At 43.0% G+C, this 21,014-nt stretch overlaps 1 protein-coding gene across 1 annotated transcript in view; it reads left to right on the top strand.

Moving 5' to 3' along the window:
* Positions 1–20,472, top strand: part of NPAS2 (neuronal PAS domain protein 2) — an 86,815-nt gene extending 66,343 nt beyond the window's left edge. Inside the window, exons 16-20 of the mRNA XM_026659727.2 lie at positions 9,868–10,062; positions 15,394–15,482; positions 15,874–15,966; positions 17,952–18,132; positions 20,064–20,472. Coding sequence (XP_026515512.1) covers positions 9,868–10,062; positions 15,394–15,482; positions 15,874–15,966; positions 17,952–18,132; positions 20,064–20,237 — 732 coding nt within the window. The 3' untranslated portion in view covers positions 20,238–20,472. The remainder of the gene's footprint in view (positions 1–9,867; positions 10,063–15,393; positions 15,483–15,873; positions 15,967–17,951; positions 18,133–20,063) is intronic.
* Positions 20,473–21,014: the final 542 nt, after the last annotated feature.

Raw genomic sequence — 21,014 nt, 5'->3', positions numbered from 1 at the left:
CTGTAATTGGGCACATTGCATTACTCTCTCATGCTAAAGTCTTAAATATTCATATGCACTGATCCAGTGTTTGCATACTTTAGAAAAAAGTGGCAAGATCACAACACAGTTTCCTCAAATATGGGAAACTGATACTATTTTCACTAGAATTTTTCAATACACAAGACGATACCTTCACAGAGGAGGAAAATTGTGGTAACCAAAAGACCATGGGCCAGATTCTCAACTGTGCCCACAGAGACCAAGCGCAGAGAACACGGAGGCTGTCTGGGTGCCTGTTTTGAGGGGGTTAAAGGGCAGTGGAACCCTGACCTAAAAAATTACTCCAATCCTATGCTGCCCAGCCTCAGCAAAAGTTTAAAGATGCTGAATTGCTCTCTAATTTATAACACTGGCATAAGGTCCCTCAGTGGAGGATATGCTAGACTGGACCAAGCAGCATGTATTTTCAATACCCTGGGACTGGCCACAAAGATCTTTCCCAGAATGCTTTGGCCTGCCAGTCCAGCTCTGAATAATTTCTTGGGTGGGTGGTTTGTTTCTCATTTGGTTCTGCTGTACGATGGTAGAACAGAATCTTTACTGTGCTCTCAGCCATGCTTTGCCCACCTCTTTCCCCTCATCAGCCAGGTGGGGCACAGATGATCCATAGCCTGTCAGAGGGGCCAGCCCTGAGGGAAGAGATTCACCTTGGAGCCAAGCAGCAGAACAGCAGATGATGAGCGTGGGCCTAAAATTTCACCTCTGGAGCACAGGACTGAGCTCTTCTGGGCACATACCTCCAGTGGTAACCATGACACAGATGCCTTTGTACTTCCCCCAGGGCAGAGCAGCAGCTGGAGGAGCAACACTCAGGGCATTTGCAGGGCTGGGAGCACTCTGACATCGGCACTGACCATTTTCCAGCTGACTAAGGGTGCCCCCAGACTGCATCAAGCTAGTGTGCTACAAATAGCTGTGTAGCGGCGGTGGTACGGGTGGTTTGGCTTTCTGCTGAAGCACAGTCCCATCCAAGAGCCGCCTAGGTACATACTCAGGCTGCTGTCACCTCCCGCTGCCATTGCGTCTACACTGCTATTTTTAGCACACTAGCTGGATCAAAGCTAGCACATGTACATCTGCTCAAACTGGAAATCACACCTCCAGCTGCAGTGCAGACATACCCTGTGGAGGGAGACTTGCGTGGTGGGAAGATTGGAGAGTAAACTGGCGATTTGCTGGGAGTTGTGGAGAACTGTACCTTTAAGAGCTCTGGCAAGAGCCAGTTGGAACTAGCTGCTGTGTTATGGAGAGACTCGTGTTAGGCAATGCTGATCAGTTAGACTTCCAACAGTGATCCAAACAGGCCTTTGTTAGACGCCTTGGCTCGCAGTGCTCACTGAAGGACAAAGCCCCAGATTGGGGAGTGGGGGGGGAGACTGGGGTAATGGAGAAGGGGTGATTTCTTAGTTCAGGGTTCCACTGCCCTTCAACCCCCTCAGAATAAACACACACACACACACACGCACTTGAGATGTGTGCAGTACCACTAACCTATGACTGGGGCCTTTTCCTTTGAGGGCTGCTGCAATGATAATAGTAATAATTGTGCCTGTAATGCTCTTGAGACTGGCTTTGTGCTGGGGCATTCTTCCATGTTTTCTAAAGGTTAAGAGGGGACGCTGTCCTTAACTAAAGGAATAAAATAGTAATACCAGGAATTATTATAATGTTATTCACACCCTATCAACCACATTTAAAAAAATACCTTCTAATTTTTGAACCTGCAGTTTTGTTCCACTTGTAAACAGTTAATTTAGAAAGCGAACGGCTTGTTTTGCAGTGTCAGTTTCATTTGTTCTTCTTCGAGTGCTTGCTTATGTCAATTCCATGCTAGGTGTGTGCACGCCCACATGCACAGTTGCTGGAGATTTTTCCCCTTAGTGATATCCTTGGGGCCATTCCTAGCGCCCCCTGGAGCCCCAAGCTCATGCACCGGTATAAAGGGCACTGCCAACCCCATGCCTTCTCAGTTCCTTTTTACCACCCGTGATGGTTGCTGGGACATCTCCTGCGATTGCAAGCTTCCTAGTGTTTTTTTCTGTGGACTTTCTTGGACTCATTCTTGTTGTAAATAGTTCAGTTAGCTGTAGTTGCTTAGTTAGCTAGGGGTCCCCTCCAGGACGTCGTCCCAGGAACGGAGCATGCCCTGGTCCCCAGGTTTGAAACTGCGTGCTTCCTGCCACAAGCCGATGCCAGTGAGTGACCCGCATACGAGCTGCTTCAAGTGCCTCGGGGAAGCTCACATCAAGTAAAAGTGTAGGATCTGCAAGGGCTTCAGGCCACATATACTTAAGGACAGGGTGGGACATGGGTTTGAAGGCCCTGTTAATGGAAGCAGCACTTCGTAGGTCTGGTAGGGAGATGTTTGAATTCGATTATCTCTGTCCATCATTGATTGTACCCATGAAATTGGGTGCAAATAGAGGGGAGTTACTATCACACAGATTTCTGTATCTGTTTGAGTGGAATATGGCATATAGAGAACACAGGCATGCTGCATGATGTAAGCATGGAGGGACTTCCTTCTGCTCCCTGGAAGGAAGGGAGCCTGTAATGCAGCCTCCACTTTCTCCCTTCAGCTGTTTCACTGGCATTCCTTCCCCATTTTCACTCCCTTCCAGGATGAATAATAGATAGCTCTGTGGAGAAACTAGCCCTATTTTCATTTCGTACACAGGATCTTCAGAACTGTAGTGCAGAAGTCAGTCAAGAAATACTCTCCCAATTGGAGAGATGTTGAGCCCAGTACTGTGTATTAGTAACTGTTTCCAAGAGCCCAGTGTGACGAAAGATGAACTAGCAGGAGGGCTCTGGTCCTTGAACAGAAGTGTTAAAAAACCCATTAAGTGTCTTTTACTGACAAATGAAAGTACAGGAGCAGTAAGTATAATCTCAGGTATCTGAAAGGATGCAGTGCCTGCTCCAGATTTAAAAATAGTCTAGTTAATGACTAGTGCATCCAGAGAAAGGCAGAAGGGCTGAATCTGACCAGCATGCTAGAATTACAAATGTGAACATCCATACCCACAAATAATGTACAAGCCAGTCTCTCTTGAAGGTAAATGAATCTTCGGCTCTTAGTGCTATGCCTTTCATCAGCGTCCATTTTACCAAAAAGATAGTATTGATAAAAGATGCTGGCTTGATAGACCTGGAGGCAGGGCCGCCCGGGGGGGGCAAATAGGGCAATTTGCCCCGGGCCCCGCCTCCGCCTTCCTCCATCCCCCAGTGCCTCAGCGTGCCACGTCAGGAGTGGCCCTGGACAGCGCTGCAGCGGCCTGGCTCCAGCGGGGCCTGAGCTCCTCCCACTGAGAGCAGCATGGTAAGGGGCGGGGCTGCGAGCTCCGGTCCCGCCGGAACCATGCTGCTGCAGCGCTGTCCAGGGGCCAGGGCAGCTCCTGGACGTGGCACGCTGAGGCTCCAAGAGAGGGGAGAGGCGGCGGTAACCCAGGAGCGGCCCTGGACAGTGCTGCTGGGTGGCCGGTCAGGGGACGGGGAATGGGGGGGTTGGATCGTGGGCATTTCGGGGGTTTGTCAGGACTCGGCGGGGGGGTGGATAGGGGTCAGGGCAGTCAGGACAGGGAGGGTTGGTGGGGGTGGGGTCCCGGGGTGGTGGTTGGGGAGGGGCGGTGAGGGGACAAGGAGCAGGATGGGTCAGGGATTCTGAGAGGGGCAGTCAGGGGGCAGGAAGTAGGTGGGGGTCAGATAGGGAGCAGGGTCAGGCTGTTTGGGGAGGCACAGCCTTCCCTACCCTAAAGCTCATTCAGTAGTTTGAGGCTTGCAGACAGCTATTTAACACAATGAGCCAAGCTGTTATCTTTTCCCTTAGGGCTACCATGCCTTTCACTTCTCAAATGCCAAATTATAGTCTACATTTAATTTCATTGCCATAGGGAGATTCATGTCAGGGGAGGGTAGCTTCATTTAAAATTAGCCACTTTAGATTAACAGTGATAGAGCCAAGAGAGCCATGGGGGAGGGATCACATGAGAAGAGCAATATCCTACACCACCTACCTCCTTCCCAACCCTACCAAGGGAGACCCGCCTCCCCTGTATTCCCCGAGACTCCAGAGGGGTTAATTCAGTGGTTCTCAAACTTTTGTACTGGTGACCCCTTTCACATAGTGTGACAAACTTCCTCCTCTACCTTGGTGGGTCCTGCGCTTATTGGCGGATTTGCTCACTTCACAGATTCACCCTGTGGGTCAGGAAACAGTCCAGAGACCTTCCCCTCTGGTAGAAGCTATAGTCCAGGTCAATTCCTCCTGTGTTTGATCAGGAGTTGGGAGGTATGGGGGGAACCCGGGCCCACCCTCTACTCCGGGTTCCAGCCCAGGGCCCTGTGGACTGCAGCTGTTTAGAGTGCCTCCTGGTACAGTTGCACGACACCTACAACTCCCTGGGCTACTTCCCCATGGCCTCCTCCCAACACCTCCTTTGTCCTCACCACCGGACCTTCCTCCTGATGTCTGATAACGCTTGTACTTCTCAGTCCTCCAGCAGTACACCTACTCACTCTCAGCTTCTTGCACACCTCTTGCTCCCAGTTCCTCTCACACACACTTCCTCTCCCCTGGCTTGACTGGAGTGAGCCCTTTTATAGCATCAGAGGGGCCTTAATTAGAGTCAGGTGCTTAACTGCCTCACCTGACTCTTAGCAGGTTAATTGGAGTCAGGTGGTCTATTAGCCTGGAGCAGCCCCTGCTCTGGTCAGTCAGGGAACAGAAAACTACTTATCCAGTGGCCAGTAGATCTCCCTTCTGCTACTCTGCTGTTCCCAACTGGTCTGGGTCTATCACAATAGCAAACTCTGAGTGCGACCCCCCCCCTTATAAATTAAAAACACTTTTTTTTATATATTTAACACTATTATAAATGCTAGAGGGAAAGTGGGGTTTGAGGTGGAGGCTGACAGCTCGCAACCCCCAGTAATAACCTTGTGACCCCCTGAGGGGTCCCAAACCCCAGTTTGAGACCCCCTGGGTTAATTTAATTTTAGCACCCTGTGTCCATTCACATGCATGTGCTATTTTGAGCATTTCAGTTTTCACAACATAGGCTCATCCCAGATTCTGGAAGAAGCTCAAATGCTCAGTTTGTGGCGTATGTACATAGTCTATACTAAAGACAAATCCACAGTAACCTTCTCCAGTTTGTGAGGGACCCCATGGAGCCAGTCTCTAGGAAACAGATAAATTCATGGAGGTTAAGTCCATTAATGGCTATTAGCTAGGATGGGTAAGGAATGGTGTCCCTAGCCTCTGTTTGTCAGAGGGTGGAGATGGATGGCAGGAGAGAGATCACTTGATCATTACCTGTTAGGTTCACTCCCTCTGGGGCACTTGGCATTAGCCACTGTCAGTAGACAGGATACTGGGCTGGATCGACCTTTGGTCTGACCCAGTACGGCCGTTCTTATGTTCTAACCTAAATGAACCCAAAGTTATGGAGACAGATATGAGTCAAGGAGGCCAGCAGAGTATCAGAAACCTGGAAAAATCTCTGACTGGATGGGCTCAGGCGTTTGGTTCAAAAGTTTTGGATTTTTTTTAAGCAGAATTTTTTTATTGTTTCTTTAAACAATCAAACACAGCAAGCAGCAAATATTTGGCCACACACTTCTGAAACTCCAAACCATGTTCAGGTTTTGGCAGACTAATTTCAGCTTTTCAATTAAAAAAACCACAACAAATTTTGAAGGAAAGCAGACATTGTCCGTGATTTTATTCTGCTTTTTAAAAACCCCTAGTTTTCGATCCAAAAAAAGTTTTGACCGAAAATATTTGTCCAACCCTTTTAATGAGCTTTAGTCCCTTTTAGCACTAGCTGATGCTGAGAACCAGTGATACCTTGTAAAGGTGACTTGAAAAGAAGTTTTCTCAAAACAGGGTTTGTGCCGAGATGGTTAAGGTTTTTAAATGTTTATTTTTCCGAGGGCCGCCCGGGGAGGGGGGGGGGCCAAGTGGGGCAATTTGCCCCGGGGCTGCAGGGGCCCCCACGAGAATATAGTATTCTATAGTATTGCAACTTTTTTTTATGGAAGGGGCCCCTGAAATTGCTTTGCCCCAGGCCCCCTGAATCCTCTGGGCGGTCCTGCCTGGAGGGTAAAAACTTCTGGATTTCTACAGAACAGCAAGAGTTTGACAGTGGCAGTTCAAGCTTTCTCATATTGCCTTGCCAATGTGATTCAGCCATGAGGTGGAGGAAATCCCTCTAGGAATGAGAGGGCAGCTGTGCTTCCATGTCCATTAGCTCCTTGGCTAATTGGTTGAGAATGCTAACAAGGTGGCCAATTAAGAAAGATTTGCAAGATGCTTCTCCTGATGTCAGTCCTGAGACATGTCATTATATGCAGTTCAGAGATGGCATTGCTAGTTTATCTATTTGGATATGCTCAGTCTGAGGAGTGTTTCTTTCTACTTTGTGAGATTGTAGTAGTTATTTTATGCTGTGGTATCACTGTATTTAAAAGGAACCCAGATAGGACTACCATAAATTAAATATTTTGTGAAAAAATTACTGGTAAATGTTGTACAAGTATGTAATGTTTTCTTGTTTTTAAGTTTAACTAGCAAATTGAAATATCCACTGCACCTGCATGACCAGTGTTCTGATTCTCTCTTTAGTGAAGCCCTTTGGACTGATGATTAAGAACCCCAGATTCATTTAGCATCTTTTAATGAGCTATGTTTCAAAAAATAAAACACTATGAGCTAAATTCAGACCTCCTGTGAGCAGTCACAACTCCATTACATGACCTATGTATTTAATACAAACTTTTTTGAAGGTGTCATCGGCCTATAGAAAAACTGCCACTAGGACCGTTACTTTACGGTCTATCAACATTTCCATTAATTGCTTCTTGCTTTTAATTTAAAGGTTTTTAATTTGACTGTAACTTTTTATCTGAGCTAAAACTTGGCATAAAAGAGGTCAGGTTGGGAGTGGATCTTTTTTTCAATAAAAATAATATAGACATTTTTAAACTAACCTAATTTAATGAACAAGTCATATGTATTTTAAAAATTAGGTAAATACGTACTTATATGATGCACCAAAACATACTTACACAAAGGAAACACAATTTACCATGTCAGCTCTGTTAAAGAAAGGTGTGTTGTCTTTTCAAAAAGGAAGTGTAAGGGATGTGACAGTTTAGGGAATTGGTAATACAAGGTGTACATTACTGGACATACTTCAGATGCGTTGTAAGGCATGAGGCTAATAAGGAATTGTGATTCTGATTTCATCTAAACCAAGGTAAATCATGAGTAACTCCATTGAAATTAATAGTTTTACGTAAGTGTAAAACTGGTGTGAAATCAGAATCGGACCGAAGAATGTCTGCAGCCTCTGATGTGGCATGTCGATCTCTGACTAGGTTTTAAACACTACAAAGACAACTTGCAACATTAATAAGATACTGTTTAAAATGATGGCTTTTTTTTTTCTGCATTACCGTAACAATAGAAATAGCCCCTAGAAAAACAAAAGAAACTGCAACTTTTAAGACTTTTAAGACTGCATCACTTTGTCGAATTGTTTACAGAAGCACTGAGTAGATAACAGATGCTCTGTTAGCTTTTTGTCATAATATTTTAAGTGCCCCTCATGACCTGACTAGGCGTAACACCAGGAGATGGTTATCTGACTGGAAGTTAGACCGAAGTATAGTGCTCACCAATTTATTAAGGCTTGGTCTACACTTAAAAGTTATGTTGGTATAGCTCTGCTGGTCAGGGGCATGAACAAACTACATCCCGACCCGCATAGCTACGCTGACCTACTCCCCAGTGTAAATGCAGCTATGTTGAGGGAAGAGCGCTGCTGTTGATGTAACTGATATCGTTGCGGGGGTGGGGGATGTTTCTTTCTATTAGTGTAGGCCAGCGATTCTCAAACTGTGGGTCGGGACCCCAAAGTGGGGCTGGCATTAGACTTGCTGGGGCCTGGGGCTGAAGGCGAAGCCCAAGCCCCACCGCCCGGAGCCAAAGCCCAAAGGCTTCAGCCTTGGGCGGCAGGGCTCAGGTTACAGGCCCCTCACCTGGGGCTGAAGTGCTTTGGCTTTGCCCCCTCCCACCTGCCTGGGGCAGGCTCAGGCTTCAGTCCCCCTCCTGGGGTCGTGTAATAACTTTCGTTGTCAGAAGAGGGTTGCAGTGCAGTGAAGTTTGAGAACCCCTGGTGTAGGCTGTGTCCACACTAGGGGGCTATGCCAGCATACCTATGCCGACATAGGCTCCATAGAGTAGACATAGCCACACATATCTTTTCAGGGACAAGGGACAAGCCATGCAACATTGGGAGCTTGTGCCTGGCTGTGACATCATTAAAAAGACTCAGCCAGACACTCCTTTATGGTGTTGAACTATCGGAGACAAATTTGAAGGCAGCCTGTAACGATGCAGTTCTGGCAGGATCCAACTGTGAGTGCCAATTCAGGACAAATTACTTAAACAGGGCAGTTACAGCCCAAGGCTGGGGTTTTTCCACCTCTAAGGCAAACCAAACCAGCCAGACAAAGAGGACTTTGGTCTCACCCCACTGGCTAACCACAGGTCACACAAGCAATTCCCTTAGACACTCCAGTTTCCCAGTATCACCACCAGTGCCACTCGTTATGGGGACAAATGGTTATGAAAACCCACACCCCAGTAAAAGAAAAAAGGTTCTCTTGATCTCAAAGGACCAAGCCCCAGACCCAGGTCAATATACAAATCAGATCTTACCCACAAATCACGCTGTTGCCAATCCTTTAGAATCTAAAATCTAAAGGTTTATTCATAAAAGGAAAAAATATAGATGAGAGCTAGAATTGATTAAATGGAATCAATTACATACAGTAATGGCAAAGTTCTTGGGTCAGGCTTGTAGCAGTGATAGAAGAAACTGCAGGTTCAAATCAAGTCTCTGGAATACATCCCCAGCTGGGATGGGTCATTCAGTCCTTTATGTAGAGCTTCAGTTTGTAGCAAAGTCCCTCCAGAGGTAAGACGCAGGATTGAAGACAAGATGGAGGAGAGGCATCAGCCTTTTATAGTCCTTTCCAGGTGTAAGAACACCTCTTTGTCCTTACTGCGGAAAATTACAGCAAAATGGAGTCTGGAGTCACATGGGCCAGTCCCTGCATACTTTGCTGAGTTGCAAGGCGTATTTGTCTTCTCTCAATGGGTCAATTGTATAGCTGATGGTCCTTAATGGGCCATCAAGCAGGCTAGGCAGAGCTAACACCAACTTGTCTGGGATGTCTCCCAGAAGCATAGCATAAGTTTGAAATACAGACAGTATACAGCCGATATTCATAACTTCAACTACAAAATTGATACACACATATAGACAACATAATCATAACCAGCAAACCATAACCTTGTCTTAGACACCTCATTTGACCCCCTTTATACAAGATTTGGTGCCACTATAGGACCTTGGTTGCAACCATGTTCTATACGGTCCCAGTTCAAGTAAATAACATGACACAGCCTCAGCTTTCTTTGCTAAAAAGAGAGGCCAAGGATTGAATGGGCACAGAATTACTCTTCTATCCCCACAGGTGGTCCCTCCAGAACAGAGTTAATGCCCATTGAACTGCTGCTACAATTTTGTGCTTTGCTGTGTGGAGGGAGGACTTCAGCCTTCGGGCACCATTCATGAACAGTGAATATACTTTAAAAAAAAAAAGATTGCACAATGTATATTCTACAAAGGGCATATGATACACAATTAACTATAGCACAATGTTAATTAATTAAGAAATATTATGATCTTCCTTTTAGGATATAAGAGCTTATTTCAGAGAAAAAGAAAAAAAAGTTCTTCTTTTTTCCAGATGTTTTTACAGCAGCCAACAGTGTCCCTGAGCTTTAGCAATATACAGCAGCCAGATCCTCAGCAGCTACAGCAGAGGTCAAGGGTCATTTCTCAGCAGCAGCTTATCCCCAGTCCTCAACTTCAAGGGCAAATTGCATCTTCCCAACCAGCAAACCAGCAAATATTAAGAGAAGCAAATGTGGTATCAAGCCAGGTAAACATATTATTTCACTACAAAGAAATGAATATGGATACAAGCCACTGAAGTCATTACTGAGTGATCACAGATAACGCCATCAGTATTGTAAATAGAAATGTGTGGCCTTTTTTATCTTTCCTTCTAAACAAAAGCTTCTCCCCATAGCTTTCTCCTTTACTTTAAGATCTGGTTTTTTTAAAGATCTGAACCAGGAGCATTATGCAGCCAGCTTGTTTCTGTTTTAAAACTGAACAGGGGAGTGTGTGGAGACCTATTTTGCTTTTATTGTTCATGAAAGGTGACAGGTTGACAACCACGGAGACTGGCAGTATCTGCAACAGCAAGGCAACCTTTCCAGCACCAAAAAAGTGCTTTAACCTTGTCCTGGTGGCTAGTTCGCTGACCAGTCAGTCGTGGCCTGAGACCATCAACACAGCCTATTTATGGCTAGTTATGATGGTGTATTGTTGATGTGTGGGGCTTGCCCATAAGGAACTGAACTGAGAACACCATCTTACAAGAGCAACAGACTCCAGCCCAGAGAAATAAAATTAAACTCTTAACTAGTAGTAATTGAGAGCTGTGATTCTGCGAGTATGCTCAGCATAGTTATCTTTCTGCCTTATTGCAGAGCTTTCTCTGCATTTCCATTGTTCCTTCTTCAGCATGATCCCAGCACACACCCCTATTTCTGTTCACCTACTGCTGTTCGGTGAACACATTTACAACTGTACCTTCAAATCACGCAGTGGTACCTCTTAACCTCCTGTGCCCTTGTGTTATAACAAGTCTATTAAAATGCTCCCATGGTTTATAATAATAAAAAAAAATCAGGGTGGATAAAAATCAACGATTTTGTTTAAAAATCAAAAAAATCGGATTTTTTTTTATTTAAATCGGAATTTTTTGATAAAATTATTTTTGAGGAAACAATGTATCTAAAAATAGCTTTAATTAAGATACATTATAGCTCAAAGGTATCTCATCATGGAATAGGGATTATAAATTCTAATTCTGTATTATGAGACCATATATTCATGTAATGTTTAAGAAAAGTTTTGTAAATGAGTTTCAATAGTTCATGGATTAGGGACCCAATCTTATGGGGGTTCCAGGGGCTTCTGTATAGATTATTTAGTTTAATCTTTTTATCTACCCAATGGGACTCAGTGCTCAGTCTAGAAGATACCATCAGAGATGCTTAGTTTTGCAGTTCTCAAACTGGATTTGTGTCTCCAGAGATAACATGCTTGTTAACAGCAAACATGTTTTTACATAAATAAATAAATAAATAATATATAGAGGTGAGAAATAACAGACCTGAAGCCTTTTGTCCCTATCAAATTTGTGTACACAGAGTCAATCCCTTACCTCTCTCTAAAAGTGCAAAGTTTCAAAAAGTTCAATGAATAGAAGATTGTTGGGGGCGGAATAGATCTGGACAAGGAGAAGAAGTCTGGAGATAAATGTGAGAAGGGAGGGACAGGCAGTAGAAACAAAAGTGAACTGTTTGAGCAGCATATTCCAGAAGTCTTGAGGTCTTTCTGAGTGTAGCCTTCATTGATTTGAGATCTACCATACCATTCTCTCACTAGAAGGGAAAACCTATAATGGCAGCAGGCCGTAAAAGAGACCCAGTTTGGGAATATTTTAATGAAATTCCTCTACCTGTGGGTAAGACACGCATGCGTGCAAAATGCAAACAGTGCACCAAAGAAATGCAAGGCCTGGTTGCCCGAATGAAACAACATCATGAGAAGTGTTCCTTCTCAGGAGGAAGCTGCGTTGAAGATGATGAAAGGAACATATCTGAACATACAGGATCTTTAGGTTGGTAATCTTTTTTATTTCATACTTCTCTCTTAAGGGCTGACTGTCTTCCTTCTGGACTATTCTTGAATTCTCATGTTTGAGCAAAAAATATATTTGTTACTCTATGGTACTATTTTAGATGCAGTTGTGATAAAAAATAAATAGCTGAAATAGGCAGATCTTCTTTTTACAATTCAACCTTTAAAGTCGTACTGAGTGTCAGTGAATGCAATGAGTAATACTAAATGAGCAGCATGGTAATAATAATTAAATAACTGCATTGTCTTATTTTGTTTAGGAGAATCCATCCTCAACGTACAGGATTCTGAAGACTATCCACCTTCAAGATCACCATCATTTTCTATAGTTTCAGACTTATCTGCCAATGATAGTGTTTCAGTCACATCATGTATGTCACATAGCCACAGTATATCACCTGTAGCAAAAAGAAGAAAAAATCTCCATCATCCAGAAACAACCATAGATAAGTTTGTGATAAGAACCAGCAGATTACAAAAAGAGGTAATTGATGAAAAAATTGCCCGGTTTGTTTATGCAACAAACTCTCCTTTCCGTATGATTGAGAACCCACACTTCATTAACATGGTTCAGTCATTAAGACCAGGATACAGTCCACCCAACAGAGCAGATGTCGCAGGCAAATTGCTGGAGAAAGTGTATGAAAGAGAAATTGAGCAATGTGCAGAAGGTCTAGAGGGTAAAATTGTTAACCTGAGTCTTGATGCGTGGAGCAATGTCCACAATGATCCTGCTGTATGTGCTTGTGTGACAATAGAAGAAGGGAATGTCGATACAGAAACAATTGATACATCAGGAAATGCACAGACAGCAGAATATTTACAAGAAGTAGAAGTAAAAGCTATAACAAACTGTGGGAAAAAAATTCAAATGTCTAGTACGCAGCTTGGTCACAGACAATGCTGCAAATGTATCCAAGATGAGAAGAAATTTAGAAGAGAGTCCCAAGCTAATAACATACGGTTGCAGTGCTCATTTGATGCACCTCCTAACCAAAGACTTCAGTGTTCCAGAAATAAAGACTAATGTTGTTGAAACTGCAAAATACTTCCATAACAACCACTTTGCAGCAGCTGCTCTGAAAAAAGTGGGAGGAACCAAGCTAACTCTCCCACAAGATGTGCAATGGAACTCAGTAGTGGACTGTTTTGAGCACTATATCAAGAACTGGCCTAATCTGATGACAGTTTGTGAACAAAATTGTGAAAAAATAGATGGCACTGCAACAGCCAAAGTTGTCAACATTGGGCTTAAGAGAAATGTTGAACACATGCTGAGCACCCTGAAGCCTATTTCTGTAGCCTTGAACAAAATGCAGGGAAATAGCTGTTTTATTGCTGATGCTGTTGAAATTTGGAAGGAACCGAGTGAGATCTTAAAAAGAGAAATATGCAATGACAGAGTTAAATTACAAGCATTAAAAAAACGAATGGGACAAGCACTATCTCCAGCTCATTTTCTTGCAAATATTCTCAATACTCGGGACCAGGGTCAAACCTTAACTGCTGAAGAAGAGGAGCTGGCTATGACATGGACATCCAGCAATCGTCCCTCCATAATGCCAACCATAATAAACTTCAGAGCTAAGGGTGAACCATTCAAGAAATACGTTTGCTGATGATGTTTTAAAGAAAGTCACACCAGTGAACTGGTGGAAGTCACTTAAGCACTTGGATTCAGAGACTGCTGAAGTGATAATCTCACTTTTAACAGCAGTAGCTTCTTCTGCCAGTGTAGAAAGAATATTTTCTTCCTTTGGACTAATGCATTCCAAACTGAGAAATCATTTGGGATCTGAAAAAGAAGGAAACCTTGTTTTACTTTTCCAGATTATGAACAAACAGGAAAATGAAGGTGAAGACGACTGAGTTAGCTGCAAAAGCCAATGTTTTAAGTTTCTCGTGTTGACCTGGCTGACATAGTCGATTTAATTTTTGTTTAAAAAAATATATATTTCATTTAACTATTTTAGTTAAAAACAATTTTAACAAACTCCCCCCCGATTTTAAAAATCTTGAATGCTTAACTAAATTCAAAAATCCATATGCTTATTTTGTTAAAATAGTATATGTTTGCCATTGAAGAAAAAAATCCAGAATACATAAAGTTGTTGTTTTAGTTAAATAAAACAATTTAAATGTCTGTCTGGTGATGTTCTCCTCCTAATACAGCATGGCAAGAAAATCCTCCAAATATTAATGATTAACCTCTTGAATTGGAGATAGTTCACCTCCCAATGACTTCATAAATATCTGCTTCAATTACCTTTGGTAAATGAAATAACCAAACAATCATTCATTTTCTGATATAGCTGTAAAACTAATCTGAAAAGTTTTCAAAATAAATCACTTTAAAAATGTATAGTGTGTATCTTCTAAAAATGAAACCTACATCTATCTCTGAGTTGTATAACAACTAACAAGAATGCACTTTTATGTAGAAATCCATGATTAAATCGAGTCTTCCTGACTAGTGATTTAAATCAATTTGATATAAAGCAAATCCACCCTGAAAAAAATCCTTTTCTACATAGTAAGGTTTATTCCCATCACAGGGCTTAAGTGACAATAGTGATCCCTTCTAATTTTGCTTTGGTGTTGTCTTGGGGGTTTCTGTGTTTCCAGAACTGGTTCTTAGAAGTACAGGGCCTGCTTTGCTTTCAGAGTACTCTGGTTTTAGAGTCAAATACTCTGAAAAGTCTATAAAATAAAACATGGTGAAATAGTTGTGGTGCATATGTGAGGATAATAAATAACATATTACAGACTTTTAAAATTTATTATTTGTACTGCGATAGCACCTGCCTGTGTACACCCACACACACAGGGCACACCTCATCATGTAATAATTAAGGTTATGCTTGTGTCACATGATCACCGTATGTGATTTTTAAGTCTTTCTCCAAAAACTGGTCAGGAATGACTTACCTTTCCTTTGACAGGTTTCAGAGTAGCAGCCGTGTTAGTCTGTATCCGCTAAAAGAACAGGAGTACTTGTGGCACCTTAGAGACTAGCTTATGCCCAAATAAATTTGTTAGTCTCTAAGGTGCCACAAGTACTCCTGTTCTTTTTAGCTTTCCTTGTCTACTTTCACTGTCTTTCCTGTCATCACTCTGTGCAGTTGTTCTCAGACCCCAGTTTGCCCCCAGACTTCCAGGAAAACAACTGTAATGTACCAGATCAGGACATGTCAGTCATTCACTTCTCCTGCCCAAATAGCCCTTTCTATTCTGAAGTCCAATCAGAGTATATCACAAGGGTACCTCCTATAACACACCATAGGTTTTGCTCACATATTCCCTGCCATAATAAAAATCTATAGTTAGAGAGAGAGAGAGAGAGAGAGTGTGTGTGTGTGTGTGTGTGTGTGTGTGTGTTTTAAAAATTGTGGTCTAGAATCAGAAATCAATGAGAAGTGCACAAGTAATGCAGAACACCAGTCACTCATCCAGCAGCCTAGCTTCACAATTTACCAATTCTGCTGTGCTCCCACAGGCTGTGAACATGGCTCCATCTGCTGCTATAGCACAGGATAGCAACCAGTGTCATGCTAGTCCAGATTTCAGCCAGGACCGACAACTGAGGTAAATGATTTTTAATAAATTAATCAATTCTGCCCTGACAAAAAAGCTGTCCATTTCTCATTTTACTACATGATAGATGAGGATTCTGAACACTAAGGAGGGTGAGGTATGTTAACAAGTTGTGGAGTGAAAGGCACTAGAACCTGAGGTCTGCAGACCCCTGGGGGTCCGCCGACTATGTTCAAGATTTCCAAAGGGGTCCACACCGCCATTCAAAACTTTGTAGGGGGTCCTCACATGAAAAAACATTGAAAATCACAGCACTAGGATGAAAATACGTATGCCTTGAAAGAAAAAATGGGTTAAAAATCAATAGATCACCGAGAACTAGATTGTGAGTTGGAATACATGTTCATGCAGTAACTTAGTTCTTCTCTCTCCCATGTGCAAGACTGTTGCTCAGCCAGCCTATTCAGCCAATGATGCCTGGCTCCTGTAATTCAAGACTCGCTTCAGATATCAGTGTGGCTGGACGCCAGGCTAAGTATGTTACTTGTGAAAAATAAAGCACTGAAGTGACTTTTGAGAGAGCGTGGCCTTTTATAATGAGATCTGCCAGTACTAGTAAACATCAGTTCTGATTCTCTTTGAGTACGAGGCTTCTAGGGTTAATCTTACCCTTTCTGGTCGGTTCAGTGTCTAAAATTACTATTGTGAGAAACAGAATGTGTTAGTGGGATTTCAGCAAGCCAAGAATAGGGAACCTTTCTTTGTTTCTCTCTCACACATTTAGTACTTGTCCCAATGCTGAGTTTCTGATCCACCAAAATGAGTACGAGGAAATATACTAAATATCTGAGCTCAGCGTCAGTACTGACCCACCTTGAATTGCTAGGGCCTGATTCTCCTCTCACTCTAGTCTGACATCAGTGTTACTCCACCAGGGCTGGTGCAAGGATATTTTGCGCCCTAGGCAAAACTTCCACCTTGCGCCCACCCTCCCGCTCCCCTCCCCCTGGAGCATCACTTATTATAAACTTTCACAAATGAATGCTGCATAATGTGGCATTGTTCATTAGAATTAATACACGTTCGGCTTGAAAAATTATTAATTTCATTATTTAGTCTACATATTTAATGAAAATAAATGGCCTTGGGTCTCCTGCATGTGGCTAGAGTCCCTCCTGCCTCCTCCCCCCTCCCCCCCCCATGGATCTGGAAAGGGCTGTTTTGGGTATCAGAGCACAGAGCTGGGAGTCGGGATCTGGCTTCTATTCTCCACCCTGGCACCAACTCACTGGATGACTTCAGGCAACTTACTTCCCCGTTCTGGGCTTCAGCTCCCCCCAGCGCTAAGGTGTGAAATGGTTCCTTGCTCCTGGGCTGGATAGTGCAGTGCAGGTGGGAGGGGGTGTCTGAAGGCCTGTCTTCCCCACAGATGTGAGGCGAAGACAGAGTTCCAGCCTCCGTCTTGACCGTCCTGGTTGCTTTACTCTGCCCTACGCCAATTGCTGCTGAAGCCCCTTACTCAGAGAGCTCTGGCCCAGGGCAGAGGCATCAGTGTCATTCTGGGCCTGATTTTCAGAGATGCTGAGCACCTGCGGTTCCCCCGATGTCTGTGGGAACTCTGGGGTTCTCAGTACTTCTGAAACTCAGGGCAATTTATTTCGAATACTGAGCCAGGACTGAGCCTGCAAAGGCAGCCTGGGGGCTTGGGGAGGAGGCGGCTCCGGGCTAGCAGGGGAGGCGCGGGCGGGCAGTGATGTGGGGCGTGGCGGCAGGGCCCGCGGTTGCAGAGGATGCCCCCAGAGGTAGGTGCTAACGCAGCTGCAAGCAGCCCGTCCCCCCGCAGGGAGCAATAGTGTTAAAAAAATATTGGGGGGCACCGCTTTTTGGCACCCCCAAATCTTGGTGCCCTAGGCAGCCGCCTAGTTCTCCTAGTGGTTACACCGGCCCTGATTTACTCCACTGATATCAGTGGAGTTTCTCCTGATTTACCCAAGTGCAAGTGAGAGAAGAACTAGGTGCCCAGCATCTCGGTGCTACATGAGAAGCTGCTAAATGAACCAAATTAATTTTCATTCCTTCCAAACCAAAGGGGGAAACATAGCTGTGCTCAATTTCTCATTCACAATCTTGTTCCTGGTCTTCCTCCTTTCCCTTTCCCATTCCCTCCCCCGACCTTGTTCTGGAGAATTTATAATCTGTGCCAAGCCTAATCTGTAAGGTGGCTCACAACTGAACCCTATGTTAATCGGAGATGTTTCAGGAAACCTAAGAAGATGCAGGATTTTAGGCTGATAATTCATTAGCTGGCATTCTTTCCTCTGAGTCAGTAATGAACCAGTTCCTCAACATATTGTTCGGGGAAACGTGCAGATAGAGGTGCTGTCTTTCAGATGAGTTTGAAATTGAGGTCCCTATCATTAAAGGTCCAGTGACACTATTTTAAGGATAAGGATTTTAGCCCTAGTACCCTGACATCACATCTGATTTTTCAACAGTTTATTCTTGATTTTTTTTAAATAGATATTCTCAAAACCAACAATTGTTTCAAAGTCTGGAACTGCAAACTTCCAGCAGCAGTTCACCTATAGTGCTGATGGGACAGGCAGTGTTACATCCAGGGTTTTCTGCATCACAGCCTTCTCAGACATCATCTCTGCAACCTATGCAACTCCAGCAACAGCAGCAGCATTGCTACCTTCAGGTGGGCTAGAACAGAAAGGATAATACACACTTTGTATCTGTGCAATAATATGCAAAGCAGTAAAGAACTTATGATCTTTAGATGGCAGAACAAATGGGGTCTGATCATGCTCTCACCAAAGTCAGTGGAAGTTTTGCCATAAACGTCATTGGGAACATGACTGGGCATGTGCTACATAGATTTCCATACTAAAGATGTTAAATTTTGCAAATATCATAGAAATTAAATAAGGACCTGAAATGTTATGTGAACCTTTCAAACACACCAATTAAATATTTAAAAAAAAATACCAATACTGTAAATTGGAAAATTAATATGGCAAACCCAAATGTACTTAAATCACAGTCACAGTCAGTCAGAAAATTGTCATCATGGGGTTAAACTTTAGTGTCTCATTGCTTCTGTATTAAATTTCCTCAGTTTACAAGTCAAAAGATGATTTTTCTAACTGTGCTTTTTCTAACTGCCAGTACCACAAATTTGAAATGAGATCTGAAAATCCAGGTGGTTTTTTTTACTATCTTTTACATCATCACATTCTGCATTAAAGTTTCTGAAGGTGGAACTCAGGTGATAGTGCTGTTGCTGATGTGCTAAGCCAAAACAGAATCCAGCTACTATAGTTGTGTTGAAGCTACAACTTCGACTGAGTTGAGTGCAACCCTGGAAATAACTGTATATGAAACATCAATTCACTTTATTTAATAGATTTAGATGCATGTCAGGCAAAGGACTTCAACAGTGGTGAGGAACAGGACATTTTATAACGATTAGACGGGGGCTAGGTATCAGAATTCCGGAGTTCTATTCCTAACTCTGCCGTTGTCTCTCTGCGTGACTTGGGCAAACTGTTTAATTTCTGTCCATCTGCAAAATGGGCCTAAGGATACTTACTGTACAGGAGTGTTTTATGTAGTAATTAATGTTTGTAAAAGGCTCGCAAATCCTGAAAGATGATATGGAAGAGCAAAGTATTATAGTTATTATTAAATAAGTCATCACAGACCAAAGAACTACCCATATCAGGAATATATATACTAGTATAAAGTGCAGCTGGGTTGGACTGGAAATGGGTTGATCAGATATTGAAGCCAAAAGCCAATTTCTAAATCTAATATGCCCTCCAAAGGATTTCATCTTGTTTCATGGACTCTAATAGCTTCTGTGCTGTGCTCTCTATGCTTTTTTTCTCACCCTGGAAAAAGACTCCCTGAATAGCTCTTCTCTCACAGTAATCCCTATTTAAATAAATAAACAAACCACCTTCTTTTTTTTACCCATATTTCCCCCTTAAGGGGGCAAGGAGCATACAAGCTTGAAAGAACCAGGTAATATCAACCAGCTAATTGATTTATTCTTTGGGACTAATCCAACCCATATTGTAGTCAACAGGAGTCTTCCTATTAACTTCAGCTGAATTGGGCCTGTAAAGCTTGATCCCAAACCTTATCTCATAGAGCTGGAAGGGACCCTGAAAAGGTCATTGAGTCTAGCCCCCTGCCTTCACTAGCAGGACCAAGTACTGATTTTTTTTTGCCCCAGATCCCTAAGTGGCCCCTCTCAAGAATTGAACTCACAACCCTGGGTTTAGCAGGCCAATGCTCAAACCATCAAGCTATCCCTCCCCCCTGAAGACAATAGCAAAATTCCATTGATTTCAAAAATCTTGGGATGTAAAATCTGATGGAAAAGCCACTTCTGTGCTATTGGACAGATCCTATTCCCATTAAAGTCAATTTTAGAACTCCCATTGACTTCAATGGTGCAGGATCAGGCCCTATTACCTAAGCTAACCAATACCAGGACACAGTCTATGAAATATTTAGTCTAAGAATAAGGCTGCAAACTAATAATTTCCTAAAATACCTTTCACATTAAGAAACAAGAACTTTTGTATCAAATCACGCAAATGAATTTTCTTTTATCTGTAGGTGCAGACACCAAGTCCTTTACACAGTGAGCAACCCAATTCTTTGCTCCTGCCGTCCTACTCACAGCAGCAAGGAAATATAGGATACCTTCATACACAGCAGCAGCCACTGCCACTTGCTTCAAGAAGAACCTGTAGCTTGTCAGAATCATCAAATCTACCACAGCCACTATGATAGAGTCCCACACCAGCAGAATCAATGCACGATTAGCTATAACCAATAGACCTGTGGGGCAGGAGAGAAGAAATGACTGAACCTACAATTTTGACTTTTGCACATGCATTCATTTCAAAGCTCCATGGCAGTAGCAGACCAGAGTGCGGCCTGCAGCAGACAATGCAACAGAAAAGGAGTTGGATTCAGTTTGCACTGTTTCATGACAATATTATGTATCATCAGGCTGAGTAAAATAAACTATCCTGTGCAAACTCCATCACTGATTGCTGTGCGGCAGGAGAACATTCTTGTTGGTACATCATTCTGAGAGCACTCTGATTCCTAAAGACTGTGGACAGACACATGAGGTACTTGGCCTACACTGTTTCAGTTCATCTTTTGTGTAAGAAAAGCAATGGAACAAAAATCTATAGAGCAGAGAACAAGAGATTATTTTTATTATGATTATTATCGTTGTTTTGCACAACTGCACAGAAGATATAACCTAGGCACTTTCTATAAAGAGAGGTTTGTTTTGTTATTCTGGTGGCCAGACTGGTACATCCAATTAAACAGAAAGCCCAGTCACAGTTAAAAATGCTACACAATCCATACCCCTTGATTTATAACCTAAAGGTATTAAAGCAGTTTACCCTACCAGCTCTTTTTGATTAAAAACAAAAAACACTGGACTGTTTCCTGTTTACTCTGTGAATTGTGACTGCGAAGGAGAACTAAAAATATAAGCACAATCATGCAGCTGTATTGTTCCAGCATTCTAGTAGACTCTTTGCT

This window comes from Terrapene carolina, unplaced genomic scaffold, assembly GCF_002925995.2.
Source record: "Terrapene carolina triunguis isolate 2854851 unplaced genomic scaffold, T_m_triunguis-2.0 Scaffold21, whole genome shotgun sequence".
In the NCBI taxonomy this organism is placed as follows: Eukaryota; Metazoa; Chordata; order Testudines; family Emydidae; genus Terrapene; species Terrapene triunguis.
This window is presented reverse-complemented; position numbering and strand designations above follow the sequence as displayed.